Source organism: Platalea leucorodia (genome assembly GCF_965183815.1).
Source record: "Platalea leucorodia genome assembly, chromosome: 2".
Taxonomy (NCBI): Eukaryota; Metazoa; Chordata; class Aves; order Pelecaniformes; family Threskiornithidae; genus Platalea; species Platalea leucorodia.
The window spans coordinates 8375942-8398974 of record NC_138824.1 but is presented as its reverse complement, the minus strand read 5'-3'; the positions used below and the strand labels follow the sequence as shown (position 1 = coordinate 8398974).

At 42.2% G+C, this 23033-nt stretch overlaps 1 protein-coding gene across 4 annotated transcripts in view; it reads right to left on the bottom strand.

Moving 5' to 3' along the window:
• Positions 1–218: 218 nt before the first annotated feature.
• Positions 219–23033, bottom strand: part of PRCP (prolylcarboxypeptidase) — a 36071-nt gene continuing 13256 nt past the window's right edge. The window contains exons 1-10 of one of the 4 annotated variants that reach the window (XM_082304301.1): positions 19787–19888; positions 19034–19216; positions 17849–17989; positions 16608–16709; positions 16103–16284; positions 14415–14572; positions 12917–13089; positions 10454–10618; positions 7817–8004; positions 219–3350 (exon numbers count right to left, since the gene is read on the bottom strand). In XM_082304301.1, coding sequence (XP_082160427.1) covers positions 3146–3350; positions 7817–8004; positions 10454–10618; positions 12917–13089; positions 14415–14572; positions 16103–16284; positions 16608–16709; positions 17849–17989; positions 19034–19060 — 1341 coding nt within the window. In that variant the 5' untranslated portion in view covers positions 19061–19216; positions 19787–19888 and the 3' untranslated portion in view covers positions 219–3145. Of the gene's footprint in view, positions 3351–7816; positions 8005–10453; positions 10619–12916; positions 13090–14414; positions 14573–16102; positions 16285–16607; positions 16710–17214; positions 17441–17848; positions 17990–19009; positions 19217–19786; positions 19889–22628; positions 22769–23033 lie in introns of those variants that run through there. The other 3 variants (XM_082304303.1, XM_082304302.1, XM_082304300.1) reach the window with 3 other exon arrangements.

Genomic DNA, 23033 nt, shown 5'->3' with positions numbered 1-23033 from the left:
GCCAGTGCCTCACCACCCTCTGAGTGAAGAATTTCTTCCTTACATCTAATCTAAGCCTCCCCTCTTTCAGCGGTAGACACTTCAATGTCCTTGCAAAACAAAATCCAGTCCCAGAAACTCACATTTCATTATGTGAACATATTTTTATTGATACAAACTGCAGTTTCACCAGTAAGATTCATGCTTTGGGCAAATCATTCATTCTTTTTCCTTCTGCATTTTCCCCAAGGAGTAGAAAACATACATTTTTAAATTCCAGTCATTCATGACACGTGCCAAGGACGTACATAAGCCTTCGATGAAGTATGGCCCATCATCACATACCTGGAAAGAGAAATCAGCCATTTCCCATGGCCCATTTTGTTCTCACCTGCATGAAATAAGCAGGAGAGGTAACATTTAGATGAGGTAGCCAAACACCACAGACAGTCCCTTGGTAGCGTACAGAGATGTGCACATAGATTTTAAGATGAAGTCTGAACGCTTAAGGCAAATACGACCTGAAGTTTCAACTACTCAACTTGAAGTGGAAAAAAAAGTAAAAAGTAAGAACAACTAAAACCAACAGAAAGCCAGTCACCTAATTCATAAGCTGCTCCAAGCAGTAAGAACCTGATCCAAAGCGCACTAGAATCAGTCTCACAGACAGAAACTGGCATAGTAAAAATCAAAAAACAAACAACAAAAAAACCCCAACAAACCCCAAACCATAAAACACTGAAGAATTTGGTTTTAAATGCAACTTCTCAAAATACAAAATGGCAGGGTTGTTTTTTAAGTTTTATTAAAGGCATTTTTTTTTTCCTGCTTATGAAAAGGCAGGAGGGCAGGGGAAAGAGGAATGTAAGTTTGGATTACTTATTCTGATTGAAACTACAAAATATTTTCCAAACAACAAAGCAGCAGCTGTTTCCTGAGACAGTAAGCTGGCTAGTAGGGAGAGAGATAAGGAGCCACAAGCCAACTGCTGTAGAGTGCTGTATACAGTGGCTGTTAATCTGGAGCATTCACAGCCCATTGCATGAACCCCCTGACGCCCTTCTCCATACAACATGGAAGTGTTTTTCCCAGAATTTGCACTCGGAATAGCACCCTGAGCAATCAGTGAGAGCAGCTGGACCAGGCTCTTGCTTGTAGTTACAAATCATTCCTGACCCCCAAATTTATATTTACTCTTGTAGATTCCGTTCCTTGCCTTGCAGTAAACCAGGATGCTACCAGACATCAGTTAGCACAGAAGATACAGTCAAGTTTTTAGAAATACCATTGTAACTCACTTGATTAGAAAACAATTTTTATTTCTTTCAAAAAATTCAAGGCCACCATGTCATTATAAAGTACACAGGCAAGACTGGAGTATATTTACAGAAGAGTACCAAAAATTGGAACTACTGGAAAAGGGATTGCCAACAGCTTTCGGTCAACAGGTTTCAGGCAAGTTCTACGTAGCTATTCCTTCTCCCCCTGTGGTTCTTCTCTGGTCTTGTTCTCTACAGTCTCTTAAGCAATTACCTTGGTCAAGAGCACGAGAGGTTCAGATTGCGGAGTCTGAACATAAATGCCATGTTTAACACAAGACGAGGGAATGCCAGGAACACTATCAGAAAGAAGAATGCACAGGAGTGTTTTAAAAGGTAAAAACATTTTAGTGTTGGGTTTGCTTTGTTCCCAGAGGATGGGAAGAGACTGGAAACAGAAAAGGCCACCTGCTGTCTTAGGAAAAGACTCCACTATCAGGCGTATCATCAAAGCTGAGAAAACTTTTCAACAGAATTGGAATTTTAAGAGTCTGGGGACAAGAAGCCATGCCCGAGTCTTTCTGAAACGGAGTTGTCCTTTAAACTGCAAAGAATCCTTTCTGAAGAAGGGCTTCAGTGTGAATGAAGCCAAAGCTGGAAAACGAGGGGACTGCCCCGGCCATTTATTAATGTCAAATATGCTGTCTCATGAATCAGGGCAGTTTGTCTGGTTTGGAAGCCTTACAGAAAGCCCATTGCACCTGGCTTGTTGAGCTCAGCATCAGGCTTTAGGCTGATCCAAGAGGATAGCTGCATTCTGTGTTTTGAATAGTTTGTCCCACAAACAATTTTTTTAAAAAGGCTTTTATTGAAGAGCTATCAGCAAACAGATCATGCAGAATTTGAACAATACACAGAATAGGGGGGAGGGGGAAACGCACACAAGGCACAGCCCCAATTATTTGTCACTTCATAAGATCTAGCCAGCACAAGTGTCACATTTGCTCTTCAAGAGAACAGCTCCAAAAGCTTCCTGATTTGAAAAAGCTAAGTGTTTGTGGGGGATACACACATACACAAAATATACCCAGAGTTTTCTTTGGCAACCATCATCACAGTGGCAGATATTTCAGGATTAGGACAAACAGCAAAGGAAGAAATAAAACCCTGATGCAGATTGTGCGTGCTCAGCCAGCTATCAGCAGAGTGAGTCCGGGCCCAGCCCTGACCATTCAGTACAGCGCAGAATGGAAAAGCCACCTAAGGCAGCTTTGATTAATAAGCTGTCAGAAAACTAAGGAAAAAAAAAAAAAGAAAAGATATTTCCTTCTTTTCCAGCATTGATTCCAAAGGGTAAGCGCTGTTTGGTTTCTTTACAAACGGCACAGCCAGCTTCCCCATGCCTTCCCTACCTCTCCACCAAACATCACAGCAGGATGTGATTTCTGCTCCCCCATTATCTCCATGCCCCTGCCATGACCACTTACACCAGCCAAGGATGCCTGAAATTCAATCCCACTGAAGGCAGCAGGAGTTTCATCATCAACAGCACTGCCATTTAATCCACTGTATATACCAGCAGTCAGGACAATCACCTAGCACAGCGAGGAAGGCATCAAGCCCAAAACGAGAACTCTTGACTTTACCATAAAGTACAGCATTTGAGAAGAGCAGAAGAGGAAAGCAAGCCAGAGCAGGCAGCTCAATCCACACACTTTGACTAAAGTTTATTATCTGACAATGCTCTCCATCTGTCTGCGGCCTGCTTCTCTCACAAGCAACGGTTAGCACTGCAACACAGGTGAGGAAGCAGGAATGAAATGTTCAGACAACCGTGCACTAAGGCCTGGCCCTGCTCTCACCAAAGCCAACAGAGGTATAACGGCCACAGTTGTCGCAGTACCACTTCAGTGGTTGTGCCTGGCCTTTTCAATCCACTGCTTCATGTAGCAGATTTCCAAGGCTCGAGCTTGCTGCACAGATTTGGGGTCCAAAGGGTTGCGGCTGCGTAGGTCCAGGTGATGAGCTCCGTCCGGGATCACGATTGCCACGAGGGAATCGGTGATGTTCTGGGTCACCCCCCCTGCAGACCACGGGTCCAGGCCGCCGTTGCTGTAAGAAAAGAATACATTAGGGCACCTCTGCACAGCAGCGGGGCTGCAGCTCACGTCAACGTATCCATGTTTACTCTCAACTAGTTTTGCGTATGCACAGACAGAAACAGACCCCAGCCCTGTCTCAATGTCATGTGCCCACCTCTCTGCTGAGAGGAGCCTTCTTGACGGAGGTACAGAGCTATCAGCAGCTTAAGCAAGGCTTTAATTATTAATTATTTAATGACGCTTCTGTCATTAATTATCTGCTAATTCAGATGATAACCTATAATAGTGCCACAGCCACTGGAGATAGATCTGCTGCCACCTGTCATTGCCATAAAAGTTTCAGGTTCCCCTGTACCAAGACATGTCCAAGTTCCCAAACCAAAGCACTTTGCTTTCCTTCTTCACAGTCTGCCATAAACTAATAACCAACTGCACCCCTTAGAGCTGACTTTTCAGGAGGTTCTACCTTTTGCTGTCGCAGCTGTGTGCCAAGCTGGTTTTGCAAAGAAATACTTGGACATTCTGTTAGTCCCTTTATTTCTAATAACAACCATATTAAAATAAAGCTTTTATCCCTCAAGAAACTGTCTAAAATGACTCTTCCTCTGTGACAGGACAATTTAATGCAATTTACTCCCCCTCCTCCCTCATGTCAAATCAATGACGGATTCCTTGCCCTGTAGATCTGGCTCCACATAATGCCTGGTCCACGGAGCAAGCCAATGGCTGAACCGGGGTGAGAGGTTTGCATCTCTTTCCTAGCTTTGGACTTCACCCAGTAATCCCCACTACATCTTATTTTCCTTTACCACAGTGTTCTTCCCACACGTGGTCCCTCTTTCTGCACAAAGAAATAAACATCCACATACTTACGGAACTACCCAAATCTACATCTGTTCCTCACTTAAAACACTGAACCTGCCCACAAAAGGAAACCTTAGAGATAGGCTATTGTATGTCAGTGTAAATTTCTAGGAGGATCTAAAATTAAAACATCCTTGGAAATTAAGAGATATGCAGCTAGAAAAATACCACAATGGCAGCACCAGAAAATAACAGAAAGAAATCATGAGTAAAAAAGACGACATAATGAAGACATCACTAAGAGTAAAAACCTGATGGGGTCTGAACTAATACTTTATTTGTTTCTCCACTGAAAAAGACCAAGTATCTTGAATCTCTCTAGTTCTTTATTTTCAGCAATTCTAAATATGACTTAGGAGAAGGGAAACATTTTGTATCTGCAAAACAAAAAGCATACAGAGCTGCCCAAAAAGCAAAAAGCACTGGATTTAAAAGGTCGCCTGAATCAGCAGAGCACCTTGGCAACAGGGGGATGAGTTGCTGAGAAACCCAAGATGTACATGGACTTGGATCTTTTGGTCCCAGTCATGTGGAAACTAAGTCTGCCACAAGAAAACAACACTGTCTCTGGCTTCTCTGGGAGCTTCTGGCTGCGTCCTCTGCGGCTCCTGCCAAATGATGGCACCAGAGGCGCTGACGCAGTTTGGGAAGGGATACTTGCTGAGAGGAGGGGGGATGGAGGGTTCATCACAAAATAATTGTAAGTCTCAACAGTTTTACAGATTAAGATAATTCAGTACCAACTGGAATGGATTATTTATGTGTTAAAGCTAAGTATGCATATAAGTACTCAGTTGCCCATCTTACAGGGAGTTCCCTAATGTAAACAGAAGCAAAAGAAAAGAAAGAATAAAAGAGTCAGCCATTCCTTTCTAGCAGTAGCCAGGCCAGTAGGGCAGAAAAAAAAAACCTAATGCAAAATATCAGCATGCTAGTCCTGTTTTCAAATCGTATTTCCTTGACAGCATAAAGAGGGTCCTGCCTAACCCACAGCAAACAGTTCCCTTTCCCATCATCTCTTCAGAGCCTCCTCAGCCCTCCAGCCCTGCCCAGAACAAGGAGAGGTTTTACACAATCCTAGCAGCACTGTCTGTGCACGCTTTTTTAACATGCCCACTCTCCACAACTGCCAAATTTCCTTTTAACTTTTTCTCCCTCTCACCTTTTCTCTTCAGCCAGGCATTGTTCTGCCTTTTCTTTTCCTCTGTTCCCTTCTTTTATGCTAACAATCCCCCCTTCTGCACATAGCTCCAGTATCTCTCAAAACACAACCTTCACTTTCTGCCTCTCCCCTGCCAGTACAGAACTGGGTAGGTGGGTGCCCTGACTTAGAAACATACAACCCAGGTATGATCCATCCAGATTGAAAAATACTAATTTTTAGACAGCACACACCAAATTTTGTACTGTCTAATATAACCTGGGCTGATTTTGACTACCACAGTATGTTGATGATGAGACACTACCTACTGCTACAAGCTCTCTGTCACCACATGCATGAACAGTGTCAAAATGCCATTTCCACCACTGTGCAGCACTTCCACACCAAGTACAGAGCATGTCCCAGTAAGAGGATCAGGAGTGGAAATTGCTGGAAGAGAAAGGGCAAACAGGGTTCTGAAACCCCCAATTTCTTCAAACTAGTGTTTAACTAGTGTATTACTTACCCAGGACAGGCAAGTAATACCTGCCTACTGCTTAAGTAAGCACTCACACACTAATTGCGTACCTCCAAGAAGGTACCAAAGTGGCAATGGAGATTCCTGCGTCAATACCACACAACACAGCGTGAACCTGCAGAGTGATGCACTGCTCGCAGAGGGAGAAGCAGCAATACCAGTTCAAGCATCCTGGCCAAATCCCACTGCGGCTAGATAAATCCACCCTACAGCGGTTCTCTTTAGATGGAGTATTCTTCCCTTCCTGCGCTAAACTGTTGTGCAAGTTGCCTGACACTTGAAACAGTGCTTTTTACCCCACAGGGAGCCACATCCCCTGGTAAACATCGGGATATTTTTTGTAAAGCACTCTGTAGTGTTCGAGGATAAAAGGCTCTTATATAAAATGTACAGTGTTGACAATGTATTTGTTTGAAGAGAAACAACCCAGCTTGAGATCCAAAGCTTTGTGTGTACAGCACTACTTCTTCATTCATTTGGTTGCTTTCAAGCTTTTCTCATTTCAAGTTCCTTCAGCTGGCATAAATTCTTAAACACTTATTTAGATTTGTTTGCTTGTCTGTTACTTACAAAGCACATTTCTACTGTACAGAGCTGTGAAGCCTTGGAAATAAGCAACACTCTACAGAAATTAAGTTAAACCAACACTTTTTTCTTTATTAAAAAGTTTTCCAAAAAAGGGTGGAATTTCTCACTCTAGAGCAGGTATCCTGCTGGGACAGAAACAGCAAAAGACAAACAAGATGAAATCAACAGGCCTTTGGAGCCAAACAGACCAATGCTAACAGCTGAAATCCAGAGAATAATCCCCAATTCAAGCGAGGACTTTCTACTTTTAAAACACACCTATTTACCAAGTCCAACAGACTAATTCTGAGCTTTGTTTAAAGAAATGGCAGGGTTGGGGTTTTTTGGGGGTTTTTTTGTTTGTTTTTTTGTTTGTTTGTTTTTTTAAAAGGCCTTGCACAATTTTAACCAGAACACAGAGGAATATACATTCAGGAGCTGCCCACAGCGGGCAATCGGTACAGCGAGTCAGAACGCCTGAGGCACAGGCTTCAATGGGTTTATTAAATGCCTCCCTACCATGTTAACAACCTAATGAACAGCCAGTACTCAGCTGCTCAAATTTTGTATCACCTCACAGCAGAAGTAAAGCTACACGAACCTCTCTTTAAAAGAAAGCAGAGTTTAATCGTAAAAACAAGGGAACTGAAGGCTGAGTACAGAGCAAGCAGCATGCACTAGTTTTTGCACTAGACAAACATTTCTTTCACTTTATGTCCACATACAAAGGTGTTTCAAAACAACTTCTGTTGTATTACCGGTATGCCTTTCTAGAATGGAAACATCTCTTTGTATTTGGATCTTACACAAGTTTGTTGAAACTTGCCTAATTACCACTAAAAGAAAAGGGCAATTGGCAATGATAAGAAAGCTCCCCAAGTTACTTCCCTCTCTTTTCTGTATCAAAGGGAAAGAGTAACATTGCGCCAGCCCCTCCGCAAGGCTATCACCCAGAGCAACAATTTTAGTGACCGAGATCCTGTGTTACAGCTAGAGTTTGTTTAGACTTTCCTTTTATGTGGAAAAGACAGTGCGTTGGCTTCATAAGAGCTAGACGGATTTACCAGCATGGGAAACCTGGACTTTGGCCACAAGATAAGAAGGAATCCACATGGGAAGAAAATTACATTTGGCAGAATCCCAACCCAAATTCCTCATTTAGAGTCACACAGGCAGTGACAGAATAGTTGGCTTCTTTGGCCACTGCAGATTGACCATTTTACTCTCAAGAGCAACACAAAGCATGCCCATCAATTATTCAGCTGGAGCATTGGAGACAGGTCCTTTTGCTACTTAGGGCAGGCTCTCTGCACTGACAACCCAAATTGGTGGAAAACTCCACTCTAGAAGCTGAAGCCAGGCTCACCTGAAGACGATGTTGCTGTGTGAACTGATGTTTTTCCCTCCATACATAGAAAGAATCCAAGAAGGGCGAGGCCTCACTCCCCACAGCCTGTAACACTCTTCTGAAAGTGCATCAAAGTCCCATTTCTGAGGCTCGAACATGTCATTGACACCATCTGTGCACATGGGCATCACCATCTCAGTGCAAGCCTGAAAGAAAGAGCAGGGCAACAAGATGTATTCCCAGGAGACTGTCCAATAGCTCTTAGTGCAGTATTTAAATAAAAAAAGCTCAAAACAGGATTTCATCAGTAATTACTGTTGAACTATCAGAGAATCATTTAGGTTGGAAAAGACCTTTAAGACCATCAAGTCGAACTGTTATACCTAGCACTGCCAAGTCCACCAATAAACCATGTCCCTAAGCACCACATCTACCCATCTTTTAAACACCTCCAGGGATGGGGACTCAACCACTTCCCTGGGCAGCCTGTGCCAGTGCCTGACTGCCCTTTCAGTGAAGAAGTTTTTCCTAATATCCAACCTAAACCTCCCCTGGCACAGCTTGAGGCTGTTTCCTCTCGTCCTATCACTTGTTACTAGGGAGAAGAGACCAACCCCCACCTGGCTACAGCCTCCTTTCAGGTAGTTGTATAGAGAGCCATAAGGTCTCCCCTCAGCCTCCTCTTCTCCAGGCTAAACAACCCCAGCTCCCTCAGCCGCTCCTCATAAGACTTGTGCTCTAGACCCTTCACCAGCTTCGTTGCCCTCCTCTGGACACGCTCCAGCACCTCGATGTCCTTCTTGTAGTGAGGGGCCCAAAACTGAACACAGGACTCGAGGTGCGGCCTCACCAGTGCCGAGTACAGGGGCACTATCACCTCCCTGGTCCTGCTGGCCACACTATTCCTGATACAAGCCAGGATGCCATTGGCCCTCTTGGCCACCTGGGCACACTGCCACCTCATATTCAGCTGGCTGAATGACACCCCCTGGTCCTTTTCCACCAGGCAGCTCTCCAGCCACTCCTCCCCCAGCCTGTAGCGTTGCATGGGGTTGTTGTGACCCAAGTGCAGGACCCAGCACTGAGCCTTGTTGAACCTCATACAGTTGGCCTCATGCCATTGATCCAGCCTGTCCAGGTCCCTCTGCAGGGCCTTCCTACCCTCCAGCAGATCGACACTTCCACCCAACTTGGTGTCATCTGCAAACTTACTGAGGGTGCACTCGATCTCCTCATCCAGATCATTGATAAAGATATTAAACAGAACTGGCCCCCGTACTGAGCCCTGGGGAACACCACTTGTGACCGGCCACCAACTGGTTTTAACTCCATTCACCGCAACTCTTTGGGCCTGGCCGTCCAGCCAGTTTTTTTACCCAGCGAAGAGTAGGCCCATCCAAGCCATCAGCAGCCAGTTTCTCCAGGAGAATGCTGTGGGAAATGGTGTCAAAGGCTTTACTAAAGTCCAGGTAGACAACATCCACAGCCTGTCCCTCATCCACTAAGTGAGTCACTGTCACAGAAGGAGGTGAGGTTAGTGAAGCAGGACCTGCCTTTCATAACCCATGCTGACTGGGAGTGATCCCCTGGTTGTCCTGTACGTGCCATGTGATGGCATTCAGGATGATCCGCTCCATAACCTTGCCTGTCACCGAGGTCAGACTGACAGGCCTGTAGCTCCCTGGATCCTCCTTCCAGCCCTTCTTGTAAGTGGGCCAGAACACAGATATCAAGCAAAAATTTCATCTTTCACCCTAAGTATTCTCTGACATCTTAGTGATATTAGCTAAAAAAGAAAAACAAATTATATCCTGGATGCAATATAGCCCTCACCATGGCAATTAATCTTAACTCTCAGTTTGTTTCTACTTGCCCCCTTCCCACATGCCTTCAAGAAGCAGGCAGGGAACACGCTGCAGAGTGGATGTGTTGTTTTGACGAGCGCAGCTGCCATATTCTTTGTTACCCATATGGCATTTTCCCCCTTTCTCAGAGGACAACTTACAACACCTGCACATCTCCTGGGGCTGTCCAGAACAAATACATAGGAGACAGTAGCCAAGAGCAGATGGTCACAACCAGAACACCAATTCTTAACACTTTGCTTCTGGAAGCAGCTGCCCTGCTCCCCAGAAGAGAAACTGTATATAACTGTGTTGCATGTGCTTAGTAAATGGGATGGGGAGAGCAGAATGTCCTGGACCCCTGACAACAGGGATCTGCGTTTTTGTTACCTACTTGATGGGAAAGATTGGGTCTCAGTGAGCCACAGGATAAACAGCTTTAGTTGAAAGAAATCAGTATCAACATATCCTGACATATTTGCATGCACAAACTGGGATGGACAGCTGGGATGGGGGCATTAGAAGACCAAGATGCTGCTGATGCCCATCATTTTCCAGTCTATATGAAGAGCTGAAACTCAACAATTAGCTAGATAATGAAGACACCACCTAAACCTCCTGGGAAAGCTGCTTCTCTTTTGTGCCTTGCCCTCCCCACTACAATCATACTTGCTTCATGCTTACATTTGTCATCAGTACATCAATTACATCTGGTGCAATATATTCACAGTTAAATGACTTAAGAATTCTCAAAAGCTCTAGCCCAAAAAAAACTCACCAAGTTGCAATTTAGAAAGGACAGAGCGCATACCTGATAGTACCAACCCAACTGGCCCAGATTCTTTGTTGCGGTCTCAGACATGTCTAAGCATGAGGCTTCTCCTGAATAATTGTAGTATAAATTTACTGCCTGAAAAACATTCTGCAGCAACAATTTGTCAGAGAGACTGGGATCCTTCAAGAACTTGCAGACTTCCTGCAACAAAGAGAAAAAAGGGAGGGGAAGTGTCTAAATCTGCAAGAAATACAGATTAATACATGATACCTGATAGGGTATCAATTTCTTTGCAAAGTACAGTCAAGACCACTTCCAGAAAGCATCTTTCTATGCAGTAATATACCCTCAACATTATCATAAAAAGCAATGTTCTATTTGTGTAGCACATGCTACTATGAGGAACCTGAAACTTTACATTTCCTGATTAAAACTTTAAAAGCAGTGCAACCTTAATATTTCATTCACCAAGTTTTTCAATCCATTTCCCATTCTTTAAAACAGATAATACTTAATAAAGAGTATTTAGCTCCTTTGTAATGAAAGATAAGACATGCAAATATATAACAAAGAAGCTCCAGGTATAGATTGGGGTTCCCTGCAGTTTGCTGTAGTTTGCTGTAGTACAAATGGAAACATCCATGTAAGGAAAGCTCTAATATTTTGAAGTCCTTTTATACAGCAGCATTGCAAAATTCTTACTACTTTGTGTTCGGAAAATATGAGGTTGTGGAACAAGGCACTGTTTCACCAGTGAAAAGTTAAGAACAATCTCAGGTAGAGTTCAATTCAAAATCTTAACTGAGGACACAAGTAGAGGGAAAAAAACCAACCAAACAGAAAACACAAGAGCTACTGCCCCAGAAAGTTTTTTTCATCTTTAAACATTTTTTTAAAAGTGACAATATTCTCTTTGCCAAGACTTTCTCCCTACCCCTGCTCCCATGGAGTTGGGATTAATACAAGAACAGTGAAGGGTGAAAGCTGTAAATCTGAGCTCCCAGCCCATCGGGAGAATCCAGTGTTACTGTCTGCAGGGAGCAAAGGCTGCACTGCAGCTCCAACGCTGCTCAAGTGCAGGGGCACAGGCACACGGGGACAACTCACAGGGCCACTGCAAACTGTGCCTCTTCCAAGAAATAAACTTACTCTCCTTCCCTCCCCTGCATATTGCATATTCTTTTCCCTCATTTTCATTGTGGCAGCTAGGAAATGGATCCCTCCCTTGTTCCCTACAGACAAGGACAGAGCACAGCTTCCACATTTTGCCATTCCAAGTAGGTTTTATGGTTTGGCTAGCTCAGCCATCAGTTCTTAGCTCAGCAATTAGAGGTTTGGAAAGCTCACTAATTCATGCAGATATACACTGCAGACAGATAGCAGAGGGCTGCAGGCAGCCCCATATCTGAAGCTCAGATTGCGTGGTAGAGACAGAAATCAACACTTCTGAGATAGTACTGGCAGCGCACAACAGAGAATAGGTTAAGCAACACACATAAATATCCAGCTACTCAAGCACATTTTCCCCCCTTCTCACCCTCAGAGTCAGCTTAGAGCTTGTCTTTCAGAAAAAATACCCGAAGAGCTTAAATAACTCAGATTTCATACATCAGCATTGTCCAGACAAGCCGCAGCCTTTTCTATTTTAGGTTTATACCTCAGTCAAAGAGAGAGAGCATGGACAGTGGTGAAGGTAAGCACATTTCTTAGGTTGTGTCAGACTAATAACAAAGCAAAAATAATTTTCAAGGGGTTCATACTGCCCATTGCAGACAGTCACATCGGACAGATGAATGTTCCTCCCCTCCTCCATGAGGCAACTCTACACAAGGGAAGTTTTTTATTTTATATTTAACTACTGTTTAATAGCCAAAAATATTAATTTTATCTACCTTACCTGCCATACACAGTAACCCAAAGCCATGCAGGGAAATTCAGCCAGGGTCTTGAAAGAACAAAAACACTCCAAGAAAATAGAAATCTTGGAGAAAGCACTGCAGATAAACAGAACTGCACAAGCGAAGGTTTGCAGGAGTGAAAAGCGGTCCTGCTTTGAGAAGTGACCCTGCAAGGAATACGCTTATTGGGATCCACATTTCCTCTCTCACTAGGTCTCCCACATCATAAGGGCATAGGCCCAAAACTTTCTCTTTAATTGCAAGCTCTACCAGCTAAGCCTGGCATCAGAAGCTCTAATTGCATCTGCTTTTTTTGTGCAACATTTCTGCTCCTCAAGAACAACTCTGCAGGACAACTGAGTTTTTTCCAGTCACCCCTAGCACTTTTCTTCTTCTGGGCTCTTGATGCAACCTATTAGCCCTACAAGTGGCAGTCAGTCAACAAACCAGTTGATGCACAAGAAGATACTGCCCTGGTTCTCTTTTTCAGCCATATTGGTTCTACAGAGCCAAAAATAAAGGAAAAGTTGCAGACTAGGAGAGAAGAAGAGAATTAGTTAAACCAAGTAGTCAACTCTACAAGACATTGGTTCTCAATTACCTGTATAGGCCAAGCTGGCAGAGGCTGTAAGAAGTCAGCTTTATAGGGATAGTTCACCATAGCCAAGTTTACCCATGTTTCACTCAGCCAGCTTTTCAATATAGCAGCATCCTGAAGATTTTTTAATGGGCTGCACAAATGAAATGTGCTGGAAAGCCACTGTAAACCTGCATCTTTGATAAAAAAATATAATGTTTAATGTATTGTACCATTAACACATAGGTCAGTTGTGCTGCTGCTAAAAAGTATTTCACTTAGCATAACTAATCTGGTGAAATTATTCCACATACATACAAGCATAGCAGATCAAATTTTAGTCATCACCTCTAAGTGAAGGAAAATACAACCTGCATACTACAGCGTATGGGTATGTCACAGCTAAGGTAACATTATCTAAAAAAAACAGAGACAGATTTACAAGCCATTTGGCATTTTTTTTGATAGGAAGTAACATCAGGGCTCTCTTCTTCCAATGAAAGGAAATTTTCAAACCAGCTAGCTGACAGTGCATGGACTATTAACAGATAGATCTCCTGGGAGTCTCCTGGTGTTTCCTTTCATTATTTTGTCTGGTCTAGAACTTGTCCTATTCAGCTTCCCTGATTTTAATTAGCTAACTCATCATACCAGGCTTTCTTTATAGGACACTGAACTCAAGTAGCAAGATTATTTTTGTTTAATTGAGTTCCTTTGCTGTACAGTGAACTCATCTGATATAGAATCATAGAATTGTTTAGGTTGGAAAGGACCTTTAAGATCATCAAGTCCAACCACTAATCTAACACCGCCAAGTCCACCACTAGACCATGTCCCTAGGCGCCACATCTACAAGTCTTTGAAACACCTCCAGGGATGAGGACTCAGCCACTTCCCTGGGCAGCCTGTGCCAGTGCCTGACTGCCCTTTCGGTGAAGGAATTTTTCCTAACATCCAATCTAAACCTCCCCTGGTGCAACTTGAGGCTGTTTCCTCTCATCCTATCACTTGCTACCTGGGAAAAGAGACCGACACCAACTTCGCTAGAACCTCCTTTCAGGTAGTTGTAGAATTGTAGAATCATTTAGGTTGGAAAAGACCCTTAAGATCGAGTTCAACTGAGTCCCTAGCACTGAATCCATAAGGATTGCAGTAATTTTCTATACCTGATTGCCTCTGTTGGTATTTAAACTATTTTTTGGAGTAACAACTATCTGGCCTACTTTGTCAGAAAGGAATACAAGCCTTGAGGTTCTGATCAGGAGTCAGCTCCTGTCTGACCTTAGGGATGTTTGGACCTGGATTCTGAATCACATCAGGCATGAACAAAGCTTGTGATCCAACAAAACAGACATTTAAAAAATAACGCTAAGATCATTTGACAGTTTTCAGTACTAAGAGTATAGTTTCAAAAAAATCAATACATACACAGAGGAAAGCCATATTGTAAATTCGATTTTATGAAGCCATAACACAATCCTGAAAATTACGACCCTTTGAAAAAGTATTGGTGAGGTCTCACCTGTTGAAGAAAGGTGGTTAATGGCATTCCAGGAATTCCGGATGCTTTCTGAGCAGCCTGTCCCACTTTTTTTGAAATCATTAGTCACTATGCTGAAATAAGTGCCACAGGGAACCAAATCGCCAAACTGCCAGATTGGGGCAGAGGCTGCCAGTGCTCTGCAAAGGGAATAAAAAGATTGTTTGGAAAACCATGCATCCTGAACCCCTGCAAATGGAACTTCCATCCGCTTGTCAATACCCTCCCCACAGCCACTATCTGACTAGCATTTATAATTATCTTGGACACTGAGCCCTACACGAACTAACCATAACGTTGCAAAACTATTCTGCATGCAAAGGCTGTTGAAGGTTATGAGTCTTGGGCTCTAGTACAAAGATATCAGTAAATACATAAAGTAGAAATTCAGACTTGCTTACCACATTATTTTTTCATTCTCATCTAGCAACTCGGTCTTTCTCACTAGGCATTGTGCAACCTCAACTGAAGAGAGCCCCAACCACAAAAATTTACTCTCTAGCAGGTGTGGTTGACACACCTGAGGGACGAGATGCCATCCAGAGGGACCTGCACAAGCTCGAGAAGTGGGCCCATGTGAACCCCTGGTATCAATACAAGCTGGGGGATGAAAGGATTGAGCACAGCCCTGAGGAGAAGGACTTGGGGGTACTGATAGATGAAAAGCTGGACATGAGCTGGCAATGTGCTCTCGCAGCCCAGAAAGCCAACTGTATCCTGGGCTGCATCAAAAGCAACGTGGCCAGCAGGGTAAGGGAGGGGATTCTGCCCCTCTGCTCCGCTCTGGTGAGACCCCACCTGGAGCCCTGCGTCCAGCTCTGGGGTCCTCAGCACGGGAAGGACATGGAGCTGTTGGAGCGGGGCCAGAGGAGGCCACAAAAGTGATCAGAAGGATGGAACACCTCTGCTATGAGGAAAAGCTGAGAGAGCTGGGGTTGTTCAGCCTGGAGAAGAGAAGGCCCCAGGGAGACCTTATTGCAGCCTTCCAGTAATTAAAGGGGGCTTATAATAAAGATGGGGACAGACTTTTTAGCAGGGCCTGTTGCGATAGGACAAGGGGTAATGGTTTCAAACTAAAAGAGGGTAGATTCAGGCTAGGTAAAAGGAAGAAATTTATTACGCTGAGGGTGGTGAAACACTGGCACAGGTTGCCCAGAGAGGTGGGAGATGCTACATCCCTGGGAACATTCAAGGTCAGGTCCGATGGGGCTCTAAGCAACCTGATTGAGTTGACATCCCTGCTCATTGCAGGGGGTTGGACTAGATGGCCTTTAAGTGTCCCTTCCAACCCAAATCATTCTATGATTCTGTTTACTTATCTTGTTTCCCAGAGGGGAATGAAGGCACTGAAGAGATTAAAGACCTGCCTCAAGTCACCAGAAGTCTGGTGGTGCTAAAAAACTTAGGTGCAAAGTCAATGTTCATAATAATTGTTTTTACAAAACTAACAGATAGCTCTGAAAAATATACACCATCCAGTACCTGCTGACCTACAGTTGTCTTTAGTAGGCAAACAGTGCCTCTTCCCAAATTCAAGTTAACTTAATTCCTCCTCCCAATAGTGAAAAATTCAAGCCAGCCTGAATTACAGTACTTCTCCCAGTGCTGTAATATTTATAGCACAGAAGTAACAAATGCCTGCTGTGTTTGAGCAGGATGAGTACACTCACCCAACTACCACATGGGGGTACTTCATCCTAAACCAGGCTGCAAGCATTCCTCCGTAAGATCCTCCTATAGCTATGACAGGACTGTAACGGGCTCCCGCAATGGTCGTCTTTAAGTACTCAACCAGTACTGCAAAGTCTGCCAGAGCTTGTTCTGATGTCAGGTAATTCAGATGCTTGGAATCCTGAGACAAAGAAAGCAGGTTATGTACAGCACTGGAGTGATTTCCAGCAGCAGTCTTTCTATTCCCCATGGCAGCTGTTGACTTCTAAATCTGTGCCTGATAACAAATGAAATATTCTTTGCAGGTGTCCCTTGAAGTGCTAAAAATCAAGATTTTTTTTTTTTTTAATCCTAGAATTAATAATTACAAAAATAGGATAGTTGTGTGCTTCTAGCACATCTAAATCTTACTCAGCCTGACAGTCATTGCACTGGCAAGCATTACAATAGGCAGAATTATGTTTGTATAGAACACAGTTAAGGAAGACAAAAGAAAACACTTACGCTGAAAGACTCGTTACCAAAGGGTAAAGATTCTCCATAATATCTATGTTCAGCAAATACTAACATGGCATTAAGTTCTTCAGCCACGTCCCACATAAAACCCTGGTTGGAGGAAAACAGACATTTAAATAAGCTGAATCAATTATTTTCAAAGTCTCTATTTTCAGTCTAGTGTATTCCAACTCTTATTCTTTGATTAGAAAGACATCACTATCAAAATACAACTATAAAGACAGAGTGCAATTTGGTTTTAAAGTACCACTGAAGTAAGAAAACACACAAACCAGACATCCACCCAGAGACAGGGACACATACAAAGAAAATATGTATATGTCAATGCTGCAAATTATTAAGCAGTATACAGGCAATCCTGCCAGAACTCCTATGGCACGAGCTTAATCCATAGGAAATAAAAAACACTACAGGAGAAAAGCAAGCATTTGAGTTAGGACTGCATTACAGAAAACACAAAGCTTGCTTGTCAATAAGCAATCATCTAGAGCATTGCAATACACGTATTTTCAACTAATAAATAACTACAGCTTGTTATTACTTGTTGACAGCAGCTTGTTACCACCAGTTATGGAAACAGGCAGACAGAGATCACCTGCTGACAGAACAAAGTGTGTAAGCAGTCCTTGGTTGCTTTGAGCCCAGCACATGCCACCTTCTGTTGTGTTACTGGACTTTGTATTGAAGTGGCTGAAAAATGCCCACACGTGCCATTCTGCATTTGTATCAGTCAGGGAAGTAAAAGCTTCCACAGATCTTGTCAGAAAGCAAGAATCATCTATCTTAGGTTTCCAGCCCCCTTCATTTCACTTCACATTTTTCTTATGGAGAAAACAAAAGAAAACATCAAAACCTCCCATGTTATTTGGGGAATGTAAAGTACTGGGATAGGTGTGATTTGGTCCAAAATTTTGCATTCTTAGCTTGAGGCACCTTATAGTGTTTCCTCCAGAAATTTTTCTTCACTACTCCAGGAAATTAATACAAGTGCATCCCTTTGACTTCTATGGGCTTCAAATAGGACACTGAACCCCCTAGAACTTTTTCTGTGTGGGTTTTTTTTTTTTTTTTCAGCTTCTTCTTCCTCCTATAACAATCACAACAACCATTACAAACTTCTCTTTAAATGATATTCTGACACCGTGTCCTTGTTCTTCCTTATTTTTCAGTAGGCCACTACTGGAAAGAAGGACTGTCATTCAAGAATCAAGAATCTATTTTCTACATACCGTATTGTTGCAGAACCACGTGATGTCTCCTTCATTGCCTGTATAAAATAGTATTGGTCCATTGTCTTTCTTCCAGTGCTGATCTGCTACTAGATACCGCTGCTGGAATGTAAGATTTTCATCAAATCCAAAGTGATCAATCTAAGAACAAGGAAAAACAACAACATGTTCAGAAAGGTAAAACTGATCATGGAGTCCACTGCGAACACTGCCAGTCACTTTGCCATTGAAAAATAAAAAAAGCAAGCAAGTTTTACTGAGATAAAAAAATATGACATTGAATTTATATTCTTAGATTCCTAATACATCAAAATTCTTCTGCTTTACAAAGGAAACCAGCCAAAATTACAGATGTATACACTGAAGGAGAAATGTTATTTTCAGCTGTAAAAAAAGAAATCCATGCTAGTATCATATTTAACATGAGATATTCTAAATATATTTAGGAAATCAGACAAATCTGCTGAGGGGTCACGAAGCATCTGATCTAATAAAACTGTATCAACAAGTAAAAAGAGTCATTGTCCTGCAATGCTTTGAGTCTTAGGAAAATTCCTTACTAGCCTTATTTATTAAAAAAAATCAACTAAAGGAAAAACTCCATCTCTTCCTTCTCTCCTCCTTTTGGCATAAGACAAATTTAAACAGATTTTTGTTAGAAAGTGTTTTTTTTTTTTTTTTTTTAATTCTTAGAAAATACTAATTCTCTAGACTTCTTGTGCTATTGACATATTTTTCAGATAGTTTTATGGAATGTTTCTCCTTCTTTCCTTGCAATTTTCACTAATTCACATACCCTCCCCAATTTTTTCACTGCCCTATAAATATTGCAAGCCTGTACATATCACTTAACCCAAACCCCCCAGTGTTAGCTGTAGTCCCTCATTAGAAATTTAGTTTCTATTCCCAAGGTCAGTTTTTCAGCTTTTAGTCACACTGCTTTGTATGCACTATCCCCTTTGACCCTTCCCCAAGCATTTATCCATACTGGACAGTTTATCATTTGCTTTTACAAGGTAACTCTCTGCATGGGCATAATCTTATTCTGGAATACCCACACAGGCTTTTACGATGAAAAATTTAAAAAAAACATCCAAAACACAAAACTACTCCAGAAGAGCTATGCTGCTTAATCACCATGTATTCACAAATCATCACTACTTTTATTCATCAGTTGAAGGTGACCTGTAGTTTCCCAATTTTGACTTCCATCAGCACAAAGCATCATCTTTTCCCTTCATATTGTTTCTTGCTGGTGGTAACAGCCTGACATCTGCTGGCTTGAGCATCTCTTCTCACCCATCTGCCTTTACACCAACAACTCTGCCAAATCTCTCAGCTGCTCCAGGAACCAACCTTTCACATTTCCTGTTTTGAGAACATCTGCAAGTTAATGTTAAAAAGCAGCAAATCACACACAAATCCAAGCACTCGCTGCTAACATAGTGACCTAGCTGCTAGGCAGATTCCTCCAGGCAGCTCAGGAAAGCCTAACTCTTGACCTGCAGGATCCAGCTACTCCATACCACGTACTTATATTTGCTTTCAGTCGAAGAGAACGCAGAAATTTATTTGAGATCTACAATCTGCTGCAAAGTGTCATTTCCAAACTCTCTCAAAGCTTACTCACTCTTGGACTGAAGTGAGAGGACAGTTGTGTTGCAGCTCACTGCTAGCAGAGCAGCAGGAGCAGCTGAAGGTCTGTGCATGGTCTTGACAGACGTAAGAGACAAGGTCTTCACCCTGAATAAGTTAACTTCAGTGACTGCTTCCAGACCCAAATAAAACTAATTTATCTATGTCCTCCAGTTCTGCTTAGTGGGACCATGTACTACTTATGAGTAAGTGGTGATGTTATCATGTGCATATTTAAGGGATCTTTCACTGAATTCAAGTGCTGACAACATATGCTGGGCTTATTTTACACTGACAACTCACCTGCTCCTTTTTCATTTGCACAGTTATTAACTGTAGTTTCACTTTCTACATCGAGTGTAGTCAAGAGTGATTAGATATAGAAAGGCAGAACAAGGTCAGCAACTGAAGAAGTCTTTGGTCATAAGACCTTGGGACAATTAAAGAGAAGGATAAGATAAGGCACATCTAAAAAATCATAGTATAGTTTAATAAACTCCAACACTATTAGGAAGTACAATTAATACGTCTTTTGTTCCAGTTCTGTTTGTAAAGGGGAGAAGTATCTTTTTCTATTTAACTTCTCTGGTTAGGCTGCTAGCCACAGATAGGAAAAAACAGGCTCATGTGTCCTGTCTGCCTTTTATGGAATTATCTGAAATTAAACACTTAGCTTTAAAACTTGATTCTGCATCCTTCCTGCCTGAAGCCACAACGCCAACTACAAGACTACAACACAAAGTATTCAACTTTCCTGAACTACAAAGATACATACCAAAATCTTCTCAGTGCAGACAGCTTAATATGTGACAGACAAAAACAACATACAGTGGAAGGGAAGAAAAAAAAAAAGAAAAAAACAGAATAATTTAATGAATAGGCATCCTTTTGGCACTAGGCTGAGGTTATTCAATGGGGTATTGTGCAGAACAAATTCTAAAGCCCATCTTACTGTTCTTATTCCACAGGAGCTGGAAAATTAGGTAGTAATATTACAATATGAATATATTTTCCCAAATGATGTCTAATTTTCTTTAGAGATGTGATTTACTATGGTTTCCTTGTGATGTGATCTGTCAGTCTACTCCCATAAAACAAACCCCAAAATCCCAGTGCTCTAGCAAGTCTGCCTCTCAATACCAAGAGGGAAAGAAGTACAGGACTTTAAGATTTCTTTTGCCGGTTTTAGTAACCACATTGATCAAAGTGTCATGATTCTCCATCTTGACTCCGAGCCATGCTGTAGACTCACTCACTGCTATCAGATACTTTCTTCTTTCCCACTCCTCCCTCAATCTATAAGATTTTGATAGCCTCACAGCAGCTAAACTGCCTCTGTTCATCATATCCATAACACATCAAACCATGGACACATGTAAGATCCCAGGCAGCACAGACACAAGTCCAGACTTCTGCAGGGAAAAAAAAAAACACAAAACAAAACACAAGTACCTATTACTCAACTGGAGAGCAGGAACTCCTTTATTGCTAGATGATGGGGCTTCATACCTTGTAGTAACTTGTCTTTGCAAGGGTAAGACAGATAACATGACTAAAAAAGAAAATTTAATGTTTGTAAAGCAGACAGAGAGAGATGTCACAACTGCTGGTTATTGCCAAGAAATTCAAGAAATTCTGAATCCAGAACATCAAAACACAGTTTGGAGGTGTCCCAAGGAGTAACTCCTCGTAAGAGTTAAAACTGTTTGAAAATGTACAAAGTCAGAGGGAAGAAGCACAAGAACCAATATAAAACTGAAGTGAAAGGTCTGGGCACAAAGGGAAAGCTGTAGTTCAAGAACAGCAGATGGAGCTGTTGTGTAGCCAAACTGCGCTGCAGGAACACGCAGGGCTGCACATGGGAGCTGCTGCTTCTCACTCAAGTGCTTTCTTTCACCATCCTCTGTCGAACAGGTACGCAAACAAGTAATAAACTCCCTAAACTGTGTGAAGTATACTTTACAACTCAAATCACCCTGCTATTTTTTTTTTAGCTTTTTTTTCCTGAAGTCAGATTGCATTAAAAAGTTGAACCAGAAAATTTCTTTTCCACACTTACGCAAAAGGAATAACACAAACGCAATGACTTTTGCAACCAGACTTAATTAGAACAAACCACAACAGCAAAAGAAAAAAGCCGTTTAGTACACATTTACAAACTTAACTGTTGGTTAAAAGTAACAATCATAAATGTGTGCTAGCATGTATGAAGCTTTCATAATTACAATTTTCATAATTACAATTATTTGCAGGATGTCAGCAGTAAGTACAAGGTCCTGAGCAACCTAATACAACTTCGAAACTGGCCCTGCTTTGAGTGGGAGGTTGGACCAGATGACATGCAGAGTTAGTTCCCTTCCAAAACTAAACTACTCTAGGATTAATCCAAACCAGCTACACAGCCTAAAGTTTTAAGCTTCTGTAAACAGGACTACCTAACAAGTTTGGTTAGAAATAAGAATACAGTCATCATCAGTGATACAATAGCAATGTTTTACAAATGAAAGTAGGATGTACATAAAACACTGACACAGTCATTCTGATACTAATAAAAGGAAGGATAAAAAAATAGAAAAAAGGAGTACTGAAAGTAATAAGTTATTCATAAGTTTAAGGGAAACTTTTGTCAGCTCAGGTGGACAGGATGGGATACTTTGGAGAGCTACAGCTGTGAGGCAAAGAAAGCAAGCAACAAAATTTCAGTTCCACTTGATTAAAAATGGGAATCACCTTGTATTTTCCTGCACTTTTTTGAGCCCAAAGACTCACAAAGCATTTGGGGAAAATATAAACATGCACACAACAGATTGCTTAAGAGGCAGCCAGCTCCAGATGGAAGACTGCAGCCACTACCCAAAGCATGGCTGCTGAGAACTGCACTCACTGAGTTTGATTAAAAACAGCAGCAGGCAGCACGAGACACTGTGCCCAAGAGGCTGATGAGAGCTCCAGACTGAAGGCTCAAGTCGGCAGCTTTGATCCTTTAGCTCAAGAGAAACTTTCTACCATGAAGTGCAGCTTGCTGGCTCAGGACAAGGAGCCTTCTCCAGACTGGTCCACTGAGCAAACTCCCATTGGAAGGAAGGGCCAAAACCCACCTTGCTGCCTTCCGCTTGAAACACACGGCACATTTCTTTTACTTTACCTTATATGTGCACATGTATCACGTGCTTTTGTTGAGCTCTCAAAGATGACTTGTCTCAGGTTGGTTTTTTTAAATGTGCTTTTTTGTTGTTTTGGAAGTCCTTCTAAAATAAAACAAGCCACTCTGCCCACACATCTCCCCTAGGGAGGAAACAAAAAACAGCACAACAGATGTTAGTTATTCTACAGATGTTAGTTTGCTTAATATACTCCTGGAAGTATTCAGGAACTATGGCACTGTGCAAAGTACAACGAAAAAACGGGACATGTGGGCTAAAACCCACTTCCTTCTCAGCAGCATCTTAAGGTCATTAGTGACTACAGAGACAGGACAGCAAACCCAAGCCTTTACCAAAAAAGACTGTAATTCACAGAGTAGCTTCTAACCAAAAGCATTTAATGTCAT